Here is a 12,595-nt window from a genome sequence, read left to right as displayed (position 1 = left end):
ATCCGGGAGACCCGGTTCCCGCACCCACCGCTCTCCGCGGTGCTGCAGGAAGCACTCCCCCGCACCAGCCCCCCCGGGGTTGCCAAGAGCAGCCCTCAAGGGCCGGCGAGGCCCGGGGCTGATGCCGACCTTGGGACGCCGGCTGCCGGGCCGGGCCCGGCCTTCCTCTCCCTGCAGGCCGGGCGGGCTCCGAGCCCATGGCCCCACGCCCTATGCCCCGGGCAGCGCGGGCGCCATGAGCGCTCCATGACGGCTGGGGCCGGGCCGGGCCGAGCTCCCCGCCACACCCCGCACCGCACCGCGGGTTGCCCAGTTCGGCTTGCGGCGGGTGTGCAGCGCAGCAGGATGGCTCCGACGCTGCTGGAGCTGGCACACTGGAGCACCTGGGCCGTGTGCGCCGTGATCAAGCTGCCGCAGCTGGCAGCCGTGCTGGCGGCAGGGTCGGCGCGGGGGGTTAGCACGGGCAGCCTGCTGCTGGAGCTGGCCGGGTAAGGCGGCGGCGGCGGGGAGGGCGGGGGCAACATGGAGGCTGCCGTCACTGCGCGGGGCGGGAGGACCGCTGGGGCTCGCCTCGGCAGGGCTTCCCTCAGCGGCGGGCGGGACGCTCGGCGGCGGCAGTCGGTGATGGAGTTCGTGCCTGAGCAGCGCTGGCCACGCTCAAGAGTGGGATGAGTGGCTGAGTGAAAGGGTCGCAGAGCAGTCCTTGCTCTCCTCGGGTTTAAACTGCTCACGAGTGGCCTCCGCTGAGCCTGCCCCCTCCCGGTTCGCCTGTCATGTGAATGGACCGCATCCTGTCTTCCCTGGGCGTACAGACTTTTGGAGGATAAGCTTCCAGTTATAAGGTGTTTCCGGGCTGTTGGTTAAAGGAAAACTCGGCTTTTTTTTTAACTTACCCAAAACCAGCGTGAGACAGCCAGTATAGCTGGAGTGAACACCTGCTGTTTGGTTTATGTCATGTATTTAGGTTATTAAATGGCCCGTGTGCCATGTTGTGCAGGTAATTGTACTAGTTAGACAGGCTTCTCTCATCCGAATATGTAAAACATAATCATTCTTTAAGAAAATTATAAACCATTCCCAATTCCAAAGATTTGTCAGTCTGTAAGAAGCTTACATGGGCTAGGCTTATTAAATCTTGCTTACAGAGGATTGCATGGAATGAGAAATAAGTGCATGTGCATGCATATTTATGTACATGATGTGTTCCAGGCCAGGTTGGATGGGGCTTGGAGCAACCTGCTCTAGTGAAAGGTCTCCCTCTCCATGGCAGGGGTTGGAGCTGGATGAGATTTAAGGTCCCTTCCAACCCAAACCATTCTGTGATTCAAATGTGGGTACAAGCATGTGAGAGGAAGTGCATTGAAGAGCCTTGTGTTCGCTGAACTGAGGAACAGAGATGGCCAGAACATGTCACCGTCCACATCAAGCCGGAAAGGGGCTTTCTAGTCAGAAAAATTTCACCTCAGAAAAATTATCCTTTGTTTCTTAAAGCACCTGTACCTCATCTTCAGTTAGGGGCACAGCAGCTGTCAACCCAGCTCTGCCACTGCAGAGGCCTGGACATACAGACACCTCTCTGCATGGAGCTGTGCAGAATTGTCTTGGTCTCCGCTGTGGCTGTTCATAGCCTGTATTTATCCATGGCACTGAATCCTTGTGGTTGCTTTGTACCCTTAGTACACCTCAGAGTAGTGAACTAAAGTCTAGTTCCAGCAGAGGTAACTAATCTCCCTGGCCCAGCCAAAAAGCAGTTGCACCGTTTTAAGATTAATCGTGAGTTGGTGTGCATTAGAAAGGCTTTTTAAGAATGTTTCAGAAGAGCAGGGAGAAGCCGTAAGTATATCCTCAGCACCTATGTGATAACCACAGTACCCACACCAGTGCAGGATCTGCACCTTTTCTGGGCAGAACTGTTTTGAAAGAGTTGCAGCAAAGCTTTTGTTAAACCTCTGTTAGGACTATTTGTTTGTTTAGCGGGTTATTTATCCCACAACCTTTAGTGGTGTTGCAGCTGCAGGGAGCTTTGGGGCTATTGGTATAAACTGGAGTGGTTCTGCAGAATCAGTATGCAGTGACCTGGTGGAGGAGTGACACAGGAGTATGGTGCTGATGGCAAGGAGTCTTATTTGACCCTAAATGCTTCTAGGAAGTTCTGATCTTTCAATTCTGAATTCTGTAAAAGCCAGTTTCTTACAAGGCAAGTAGTTCCTTATTACATCCTTCTACACTAGAAACCATCAATTTTTCCTTACTATGCCCTAAGAGTCCTTTCTGTTTTTTTCTGCAGCCTTGAAGTTTCTGTCTGCATGGGCTTGCATGAAAGTTGAAGAAAGTAAAGAAAACATCATAAAAATAAATTCCTTCTAGTTACTTTATTGTGGAATGGCAGGAAGGTGAACTGCCTTTGTTTTATGCAGTAAAGAACAGGCTCTTAGTCTAAGCAGCGCAGCTGCACTGGGCAATCAGTGTGGTCTAGACACCTTGGAAGATGTTTTCTGTTCCTGTAAACTTGCTGAATGTATAGATTGAGTTGCAAACATAAATAAAGAAATCAAGAGTTATCACAGAGGTGCCAAGGCAGTTGCAAAGTGAAGGTATCTTCTAGGTCTGGTCTCTCTTTGTCATCAGTTGTAATTAATAAAATTACACCTTACACACTGTGACATGAAGACCTGGACAAGAAGCGTGGGCAGCTCTCTACATTTTACTCTGTTTGAGCGTGACAGAAGTAGACTATAGAATCATCAGCCTTGCACTTTGTCTTCATGTTCATTTGATCAGTTTGACAGCAGGTGCTACACCTATCTGGAGCCTTTTGGCACAATCAAACCAGTAAAAAAGCAGTTGTGAAGGATCTGCAGTCACACTGTTTTGTGTCTCTCTGTTCAGCTTCCTTGTGTTTCTGAGGTACCAGATCTATTATGGTTACCCCCTGCAGACATACCTGGAATATCCCATCATCATTGCACAAGGTAATTTTTTAAGCCATGTTTTGGAAATAAAACAGGGCTCATTCAGCACTCGAAGGAACTGCATGTAGGTGCAGTACTCCAGTGCAGTGATGTCCATCTACTGACCAGTTCTAGCTGGAGTTGGGGTATAGAGGGAATGAACATATCCAGTGTAATTGAATTCTTATAAATTTTATGAAAATAGATTATTGGGTAGAAGAGAAAGATCTAATACATACATGGAGTTGCAGTGTAAGTTCATCCTTTACCCAGTGACTCCACATGGGAGAAAAACATTATAAACACTCCAGACTCTTAAGAAAAACTTCATTTGGAGTTTGCAGTATTTTATACACAATCAAATTTGAGAGCCAAAACCCTGTAAGATACAAGTTTCCATAGATGTGGTGCCCATTGGTGCATTTGGACCTTTTTCTCCCTTCTGTGACAAACAATCTTTTATTTATTTCAGATGTCATTCTCCTTTTGTTTATTTTGCATTACAATGGAAACAAGAAACAAGCTTTGTTCTATGCAGTCATGTATCCTTTGAAATCTGGGGATTTGGTGTATGTAGCTTGTTTGATAGTTCTTTACATAGCAGCTATGATGTCATAATTTGTTTTGTGCTACTGTTGTAAATAATTTTCAGCCACCCTTCCACATTTCATGCTGATTTCTGGGATCACAGTAAAATATCTACAAGACATAAGCTTTACGTGCTTTAGAAGTACCACAGCTGATAAGGAGTAAGACCAATTCTTCATTTCCATCTTTGCTAGAGATGCAGGGTGGAAATGATGAATCTGTTTTCTTGGATTCCTACCCACACAGATTGTACTTGCTGTGATGAACACAACAGTGTTTGAGGCTTTATTTAAATCTCAAGTCTTGTGTTTTGGAGCAGCTCTGGAGAAACTCCAGGCACTATTCAACCAAAGACAGTGTAAAAAATAAGAATACTTAGTGTTTCAAGCAGTGCTTAATGTTTTATGTAGATAGTATATTCTTACAAAGTTTCAATAATATTTTATCCAGATGTTTAAAATAATCTAATTCCCTAGGCAGTTTTGGAATCCTAGAATTTTCAGTGCTATGAACCTTAACATAATGTAAGATTCTGGGGGGGCTGGTACATGATAACCCTGCGGAAGTGGATAATAGACCTGGCCTTGGTAAGTACTGCATGACTATTTGAAATTAGGTGTTCATATGAAATAAAGTTGTTTTTTTTTTTCTGGAAATCTTTATCAGTGAAATCTCTCATATTTGTCCTTAGAAGAATTCATTGTTTAGGTTAGCTTTCAGAACAACCAGCCAGTTTTCAAATACAGCTGGTTCTCACTTCTGTGAGTAGCACTGGCAAGAGACTCAGGTGGATGGGTGGAATTATGTTCTGAGGTTAAGGTTTTTAATTGTGGTGCCTTAATTAAAACTAGCAAAGGTTTAAGCTGGTGAAAAAATACTGTCTCTTTAGTCCTAATGGCATAATCCTGATTAGTAAACTTTACCACGAGAGGAAAGCAATAGAGCATCAGTCAAAGCATTTGATATAGGGAATATTAAATATTTCACAAGATCTTTTTTCCTTTTTGGCCTAGAATTTTGCAAGAAAACTGTCATCTGATAATGCCTTATGTACATTAGTTTTTTTTTTCACTTTTAATCAGAAGAAAGTTGAATTGAGATGAACTGGAGTTGCTAATGCAAAAGATGATAAAAATGGGGATAAAAGCTTCTAAGCCTAACACTGATCCTTGCTTGCAAGGGAAATCCGGGCATGGGGAGGTCCCCTCTACCTGCTGCCTTTGCAAAATTCCCCCTCAAAAGGATGACAGAGTGAATAGTCTGTTCCCTTCAATTTTTTTTCCCCATCAATTGGCCTAATTTTCCACACATTCTTGTCAGTTTTCTCATTCTTTGATGGTTTAGTTTGCCAGACATAATGGTAACAGATGGTCTAAAACAACTTTGCTGTTTAGACTAGACCGCTCTCATTTTAGCTAACTTGTATAAACAGTTTTATGTAGCAGGTTGAGAGGCTTTTTTCTTTGTTTGCTTCTTACTGTATTTGCCTCTATCAAGCATTTGCCAACAGTAGTAGCAGTTGTGCTCTTTGAGTTTCTTTCTCGGCAGTACCTTAGAAATTGGTCTCTTTTTTTCTGGCAACTTTAATTTTTTGCTTAATGTTTCATAAGTAAGAAGCTGAAATGCTTGAGTTGGCAAATACTGAAAAAGCATATATATATTTTTATTCTAAATGAAAACCTAGTCCTGGCTTTTGGTGAGTTACATGCTAACAGCCATAAGCTAAACACTCAGGTAGTGCAATGGCAGAGACAGAGGTTCTTTCTCCTTTTTTTAATCTGCTTTTCAGAATTTGTGTACATTCATCAGTGCAGCCAGTAAGCTGGCTCAGCTGCAGTGTCTTTGGCAGACAAAAGATTCTGGACAAGTCAGTGCCTTGACCTGGAGTATGTCTGCATATACCTGCGCAAGTAAGTGATGGGCAGCTTGGGGTGAATCACTGAGTTTTCCTCTTTTAAATCCGTTCCTCTTAATGCCTCATTCAGTAGGTCTTTACCCAATCATAGTAGGTAAAAATCTTGCCTGATAGAGTTTCCCTTAGTGCCAACTTCTGGGACTCAGATACAACACAGGGCCTTGAAATCAAGTTTTATCATTGACACCAATGACATTTTCACTTAGAAAACATGCAAATATTGTCGAGAGAACCTGGTATGGTTGAAATAACTGAAAGAGTGTCTTTACAAAGAAACAATTTCAGTGTTGTAGGATTTAATAAAATTACCAGTGACCCAGCATGAAAAGGTACTAAATTTTGAGTTGGACAACACTAATTCTGAGAAGTCATCAGTATCTGAAGGGGGCCTATAAGGATGCCGGGGAGGGACTCTTCATTAGGGACTGTAGTGATGGGACAAGGGGTAACGGGTTCAAAACTAAATGGGGCAATTCAGATTAGATATAAGGAAGAAGTTTTTTACTGTGAGAGTGGTGAGGCACTGGAATGGGTTGCCCAAAGAAGTTGTGAATGCTCCATCCCTGGCAGTGTTCAAGGACAGGTTGGAGAAAGCTCTGGGTGACATGGTTTAGTGTGAGGTGTCCCTGCCCATGGCAGGAGGGTTGGAACTAGATTGTCTTAAGGTCCTTTTCATCCGTAACTATTCTGTGATCCTAAATAGATACACAGTTACTGCTAAATACCTTTAATACTGTGACTATGCATAAATGTTTCTAAACAGAGGCAAATTTAAGAACATACAAAGAACAGTGATTTGTACAGTTCATGTGTTAACTAGCTAGAGGTCTGCATGAACAGTTTTTCTACAGCTATTTGTCAGAAGTCTCTTTGTCACATTTGCAAAACTGGTTTATAATGTTCTTACTGTAAAACAGTGATGCCGGATCTATTGCCCTGTGAAACATAATTATGAATTGTGGTATGTTCACTGAACAATGGCAGTGAACTTTCTAAATGGTTTTAATACGCTGCAAATGTGAAATAATTAATGCTTAGATTTGTTGTGGGTAGGAAAGCTGGATTCCTCATGTTTGCAGAAGCCTAAAAGCAGTCATGTGAACATTGACAATGGCCAAGTCATGCTAACTTGGTTGTGGGTGTAGCTCAGTAGCAGCTACCAGAGGAGAGAGCTAAACAGAAAGAGAAGCAGTAAACTCTGCCCACATGCAGTCCAGTGAGATAGACAGAAAATTCTAATTATATCAGTCATTTTCTCGTTAAAAAAAAGACCATTAATACAATGTCACACAGCTTTGAGAGCTTGATCTCTGAAGCTAGAACAGTTATGCACAAAAAGTGGGAATGTCTCTACAGTGTAATTATTATGCAAGTATTATACAAGATTATCCTCTATTGAAAAACAGGTATTTCATAATTTTTGGGGGTATAAACATGTCATATCTAATACACTGATAAGAATTCATTCAATTTACAGCAAGGATATTTACAACCATAATGACTACAAATGATCTCGGGGGTGAGTAAAGTCTGGAATTGCCTGTCTTTCGAAGGTAATGCAGTTATCTGGTCTCAGAAGAACAAACCATGCACTTGGTATACTAGCACTGTGAGGGAAGAAGTTAAAGCTAAGAAAGGAGCACAGGATTACACATCAGTGAAATACCTGGGGAAAGCAAACAAACCTGCTTATGCTTATCACTTGGTGACAATTATTTTTTTTTCAAATAGTAAAAGCATTACAATTCAACTTAATTATGAAAGTAGCAGAATAAATCATTAAAAACCTTTAATATTTAAATACAGAAATAAATTTAGTAAAATACAACATAAACTGTAATAATTGAGTGTTAGTAAGTGCTTCTTTTTCTTATTGTGGGGTTTGTGCAATAAAGAATTCTTCTAGAAATCTAAAGTTCTATAACTCTTAATATATGAATAGTTTTAGGCACATTCAGAAAGTTCATTGCAGGCTGAAAATGAAATAGTAGGCTGGTAAGATACAAAAAAACTGGCTTAAAGTATGTAATTTGCATCCGCCTTCGTCATAAAGCAGATTCATTCAACAGCTGCTTACCATCCTGACAAAACTGAAGGAGCTAAGGAATGCAGCAGATTTTTCAGTAAGTGGTTCAAAACAAGATGTGGTGGATGTAAGACCAGTAACAAAATCACATTGTACTTTATTTGGTCCTCCCTTGTTCTGGTTCAAAACTGGTATTTAATCAGAAACATCACTGGAATGGATGTATTTATTTTTTAAGCAGCACACTGCAGCACAATAAGGCTGTGGTTTTACAAGCAGTTAAAGTGGCTCTTCCTCAGGAAAAGGAAGTCCCTGGCTCAGTCACTCATTTCCACCCCTAAGCTTGCTGCTTTCTCTTTGCCAGAAGAAGAGTTTGTGGGCCCAGGCAGTTAACTGGCTCACCAAAAAACTGGCATAATGCACAGCGCAGATGTTTAGTCTACATCGGTTATCAACTTCAGTTTGCCCACAGCTACACACACCAATGAGAAGCAAGAGAGGTGTATTTAGGGGAGGAGAGAAGGGAGAAAAACATCCTGAATGTAAAAAGCTGGCTCTGGTTGCAGCTGCTTTTAAAAACTCAGCACAGTATGTACTGGGGCTTGGAAAAGATGGCAGCAAATATTGATGCTGTGCTGCTCTAATGGGAAATGTTTCCATTTAACTTAGAACACTTTGACATGTTCGTCTTGGTTTCATACAAGTGTATGAAACTGTCAAGTATCACATATTTCTGAAAATAAATCTTGTGCACATTTCTGTGAATACTGCAGATAATCAAATGGGTATTAGCAATACCTACACTTCCAATTGTGCACTCACAGGCAGAGACATTTTTTTTGGTTAAAAAACCTGCTTTTTTCTCAGTTGTCAGATTTCCTCTCATTAAAATCAGACAGATACAAGTATTTCCTGTCTCCCCAAAGTCTAAACGAACAGATGACATTACAAAATAATCCCTTTATTATAAACAACACGCACAGTTATAAAGGGCACATAAGCTGAAACTGAGTTTAATTTTTGATGTAAATATACATTTATATGAGGCTACTCAAGACTTGCACTGTTAAAGGTACTGTAGCATATTATTTTTAGCTATAAATTTTAAATATTAAATGCTGTCCTCTGCTGTATTTACTCAGATTGCTTCTGAGTTCCTGAATTAATTGACTGAAAAGAGCTGCAGAATGGGACCCAGCCTATTTGCAGGCCAATGAAGATTAGAAAACAGCTTGTCCTCTGAAAATGACCACAGTTGACATGTTTTGATTTATGCTTACAAGGTTATTTTTTTTCCCCCTTTTAGTTCTCATCCGTTTCATAACCATGCTCATTCTCAATATTTGGGTCACAGCCACAATCCTGCGCTACAGGAAGACTAAAAAGACTGATTAGAAGACACTCCTCAGCACATACCACAGTTACCATCAAAACCCTTGACACAATTAAGGTTAAACAACAGAAGAAAGGTCGAGGAAGCTCCCTCTCTCTCTTAAGCCTGATATTCATCCCTAAGCGTACTCAGTACAGTCATGCTTGTTTTCTCTTAGAAATAATTCTGCTAAGATACTTAATTTAAGCAGCATACTTTTATTCGTCATTTAAGACAAGCTTCACTGGTATCACATTTACTGTGGGATTTTTTTCTAAATGAACAAGGTATTTGATATTTAGATGTTTATATATTCTTGTATCACTTCAGTACTCCCTGGTTACATATAAGCAATTTTCTTCAATTTTGCACCAACATAGCAACTCATCTTTCTTCATCTGCTGGGAGTATGAAAAACAACAGATGTTTGTCTTCCTGCAAGCAGCTCACTTAGTTCAGCATTAACTATCTGTATTTTAGGATGAAGAAAACTAAAGTCAAGGCCAAATCCAAAATCAAGTTCTAAATGTGTTGTGCTAAGTCACAAATCCAGCTGGGACTGTTGTGCTTATATGAAACAAATAGCACAGTTTGTACAGCTGACACAGGATACCTAGTCATTTTCCTCAATACACCCAGTTTTGATTAGGGTAAGAGTAAAACCTGAGCTCTGAATTCTAATTTTTCAACCTCTCATTCACTGAATATACTGTTTTGGGAACAGCAGAGACTAGAGTGTGTAGTAAATAATGAAACTTTAAACAACAGTGTTAAAAACTGCATTAAGGCAGGAATTCCTGAACCAATACCTAGGCTCCCTAAATGCAGTCCCTATGGAGAGTGGCCTAGCCGCACGTGCACTTTTAGGTGTGCAGCATTGATTCCTCCCTAGTGGTTGACAGTTAAGATACTGCTCTGTGCTCTGTTTTTAGCCTGTCTGTGCTAAGTTTGCTGAAGAACGTACAGGCTTCACTTAAATTTTTACTCTGCAGATGCTAATCAATATGCATACTGGCACAGGCTGCTCAGAGAGGTGATGGATGTGAGTGCCTTCATCCCTGGACACATTCAAAGCCAGGCCAGATGTGGTTCCAGGCAACCTGATCTAGTTGAAGATGTCCCTGCTCATTGCTGAGGGGTGGACTAGATGACCTTTGAAGGTCCCTTCCAACCCAAACTATTCTATGATTCTATGATATTTATAAAGGTAAAAAGAAAACCCTGAGAACTATTAACAGATTTTGCTTTCGGAAGTAATGCCTTTCCAGTCAAAACTCCAAACAATTTGACTGTTTGGAGAACAATCAAAATTCATTTTCCAAAATGAAAAGATAGGCATTTCAAGAGTTCTTACACTATTATTGATGATTGACAGGTTAAAATCATGGCACCCTTGATCCTGACACCCTTGATAACTAGTGACAGACTGCACTGATGTCGCTTGAGGCAGGTTTTCCTTGCAAGACCCTGAATCACAGGACTCTTGTGGAAGAAGGGAATCTCCCCTGCAACAGCAAAAGTAGCTGTTTGTGCCAGAGCACACTCCACAGTCAGACCAAAACCTCACCATCAGAGAGCACAGCTGCTCTGTAAGGTGGTGGGAAGAGATGTGTCTGCGGACATGATTTCACGTATCTCACATTCTTGAGAGCAAGCTCAAAGAGGAACATTTTTCACTGCTCCAGTAAAATGTATGAATGCTTCTATGTTGGTTGAGAGAGTAACTGCAAATATCCTGTTACTGATTCTAGTAAAGCTGTGTAAGGTATCTGAAGTGGTCTAAATGGTGGCAGGTGGCATGTGATGTATTTTCCAGGTCTTGTTAATAAATGCTATTCTTCATGACTGATCAATGTAATTCTTACAGTTGTTTCATTGCATTTATTTTTTGTTTCTGTACATGGACAGAAAATTAAATACTCATTCTGGGTCATTAATTGGCAGTTTTCACCTTAATACTTGAAACATCAGGCTGTGCATTCAACCTGCAAAATGCTAAAGAGCTGCAGCATCTGAAAAGAAAAACACTTCCCATCTTGTTTTCTTAATTAAAGCCTCTTCTTGATAAAGATTTGTGTAAAGTCCAAACCTTCTCTGTGACATCTTCTGTACTCCTGAATGATGCTGTAGCAAACTGAAGACCTCCATTTTCAGTTTGAGGATCAGCACTCCAAGTTGGTTGTTTTTCATTATAAAATGCTGAAAACGTAATTAAGAAAACTTCTCTACACTTGACATATTTTGAATAAAGCATTTTAGAGACCTGTGCGAAAAAAAGACTGAGGAAAAGAAACAAGGCTGGGGTATTCACAAGCTTAACATAAAGTAATTTTGTGGACTTGGAAAGCTGGACCACAAGTTCTCATTCAAGCTGCAAGAGATATGGAACAAATCAGAAGGTAGCAAAAGTTCTACACACTTTTTTTTTCCCCCAGAGAACAACTTCTGTCACTTTGGAAAGGCAGACATATGCTCAAGTCTTGGGCAAGCCCTAAGACAACAGAGCCCCTGTGGTTTTCCAGTACATAAACCGTAATCTCCATGGCTGGGTTAAAGGACAAGACACATGGGGAGGGTAAATCTTGTTAAACTTGGGGCAGGCACAGCAAATTATTTGCCACGTAATGCAGCAGCAGCCCAAAGGCAGGCAGGGCCAGACAGCACTGTGGATTTACTGCAGTGTGGGTAAGGCAGGAAGTGTCTGTCATCCCCAGGGCAGGAGGTGACATGTCCCCAGTGGCAGGTCCTGCTCAAGTGCCTGGTTATACCCTCAGTATCTCCCTGCACTGGTTCACAACATGCTCACAAGGTAATGCAGCCTTTCCTGTCCTGGTGAGAACGTGTGAGTCCTGCCAGGACTGTCAGTGTGAGTGTTCTTGACAGTGGAAGACAACGTCTGAACTCTAGAGCAGACCACCAGGTAACCTCAAATATCTCCAGCTATGAATACGATGAGCTGCAACTGCATTTGGTAAGCTACAAGCTGTAGTGAGCCACACATCTGTTTAACAGTCAGACAAAATGTTTATCCTGAGACTTACTACCCCAAAAAGAGTGAGGGCATGATTCCATACATGGCAGGTTACTGGTCTGAAAGTGAGGCTGCAGACAGTGGAAAACATGTACAGTTTACTGTTCCCAAAAGCCTATTTCTGAACTGTCCTCAGTGAACAGGAATGTTGCAGACAAATGCAAACCCATCCTCCCCCCTACCCTATGGGCCTCTGTGACGCTTAGCACTCTGCGCAGAGTAACACCATGTAGACATACCTGTTCCTTGTGTTACGCTAATCCAGAAGATGCCAGTGCTTGGACTCCTTGGAAGTCCCTGTCCCTGTCTGACCCTTGAGCCTTTTCCACTGCCTTGTGCTGTGCACATAGCTGCTCCATAGCCCAATTCTGCCAACCGAACTACTACAGTATGACAGAAAGGAATGCAGTGGGGAGACAGACACACAACTCAATTGACAGAGCTCAAAACTGGATTTTAAAGTGGGCTGACTCTTTGGAGAAAGTCATTCAAAATTAGCTAAAAGGTCCTAAACAGCATCTAATGTGTAGAAAGTCTTCATTTACTCCTTTAAATGAGGTAAAGTGACACTTCCTGCACTGAACAATCATTATCAATTTAAGGACATATATAATAGGGAAAAAGAAAAAAGGAAATAACACCTCAGAGCCCACAGGAAGAGCTATTACAAAAGAAGAGTTACACAGATGTGGCAATCAGTTTAAATTAGGTG

General features: G+C 41.8%; 1 protein-coding gene across 1 annotated transcript; it reads left to right on the top strand.

Annotated features, from left to right (window-relative positions):
• Positions 1–263: 263 nt before the first annotated feature.
• On the top strand, positions 264–10,710 carry SLC66A3 (solute carrier family 66 member 3). Its single transcript, XM_005143304.3, has 7 exons — positions 264–488; positions 2,890–2,972; positions 3,424–3,493; positions 4,069–4,126; positions 5,329–5,449; positions 6,932–6,973; positions 8,787–10,710. Exons 1-7 carry the CDS (start codon positions 346–348, stop codon positions 8,873–8,875), a joined length of 606 nt encoding a protein of 201 aa, XP_005143361.2. The 5' UTR covers positions 264–345; the 3' UTR covers positions 8,876–10,710.
• Positions 10,711–12,595: the final 1,885 nt, after the last annotated feature.

This window comes from Melopsittacus undulatus, chromosome 3 (assembly GCF_012275295.1).
Source record: "Melopsittacus undulatus isolate bMelUnd1 chromosome 3, bMelUnd1.mat.Z, whole genome shotgun sequence".
In the NCBI taxonomy this organism is placed as follows: Eukaryota; Metazoa; Chordata; class Aves; order Psittaciformes; family Psittaculidae; genus Melopsittacus; species Melopsittacus undulatus.
This window is presented reverse-complemented; position numbering and strand designations above follow the sequence as displayed.

What these genes read in the sequence shown, in the direction of transcription:
- SLC66A3 (XM_005143304.3), top strand. Translation starts at nt 346, where the DNA reads ATGGCTCCGACGCTGCTGGAGCTGGCACACTGGAGCACCTGGGCCGTG. An exon ending in TCCCATCATCATTGCACAAG is followed by an intron (nt 2,973 to 3,423) that starts GTAATTTTTTAA and finishes TATTTATTTCAG; the next exon opens with ATGTCATTCTCCTTTTGTTT. An exon ending in GACTACAAATGATCTCGGGG is followed by an intron (nt 6,974 to 8,786) that starts GTGAGTAAAGTC and finishes TCCCCCTTTTAG; the next exon opens with TTCTCATCCGTTTCATAACC.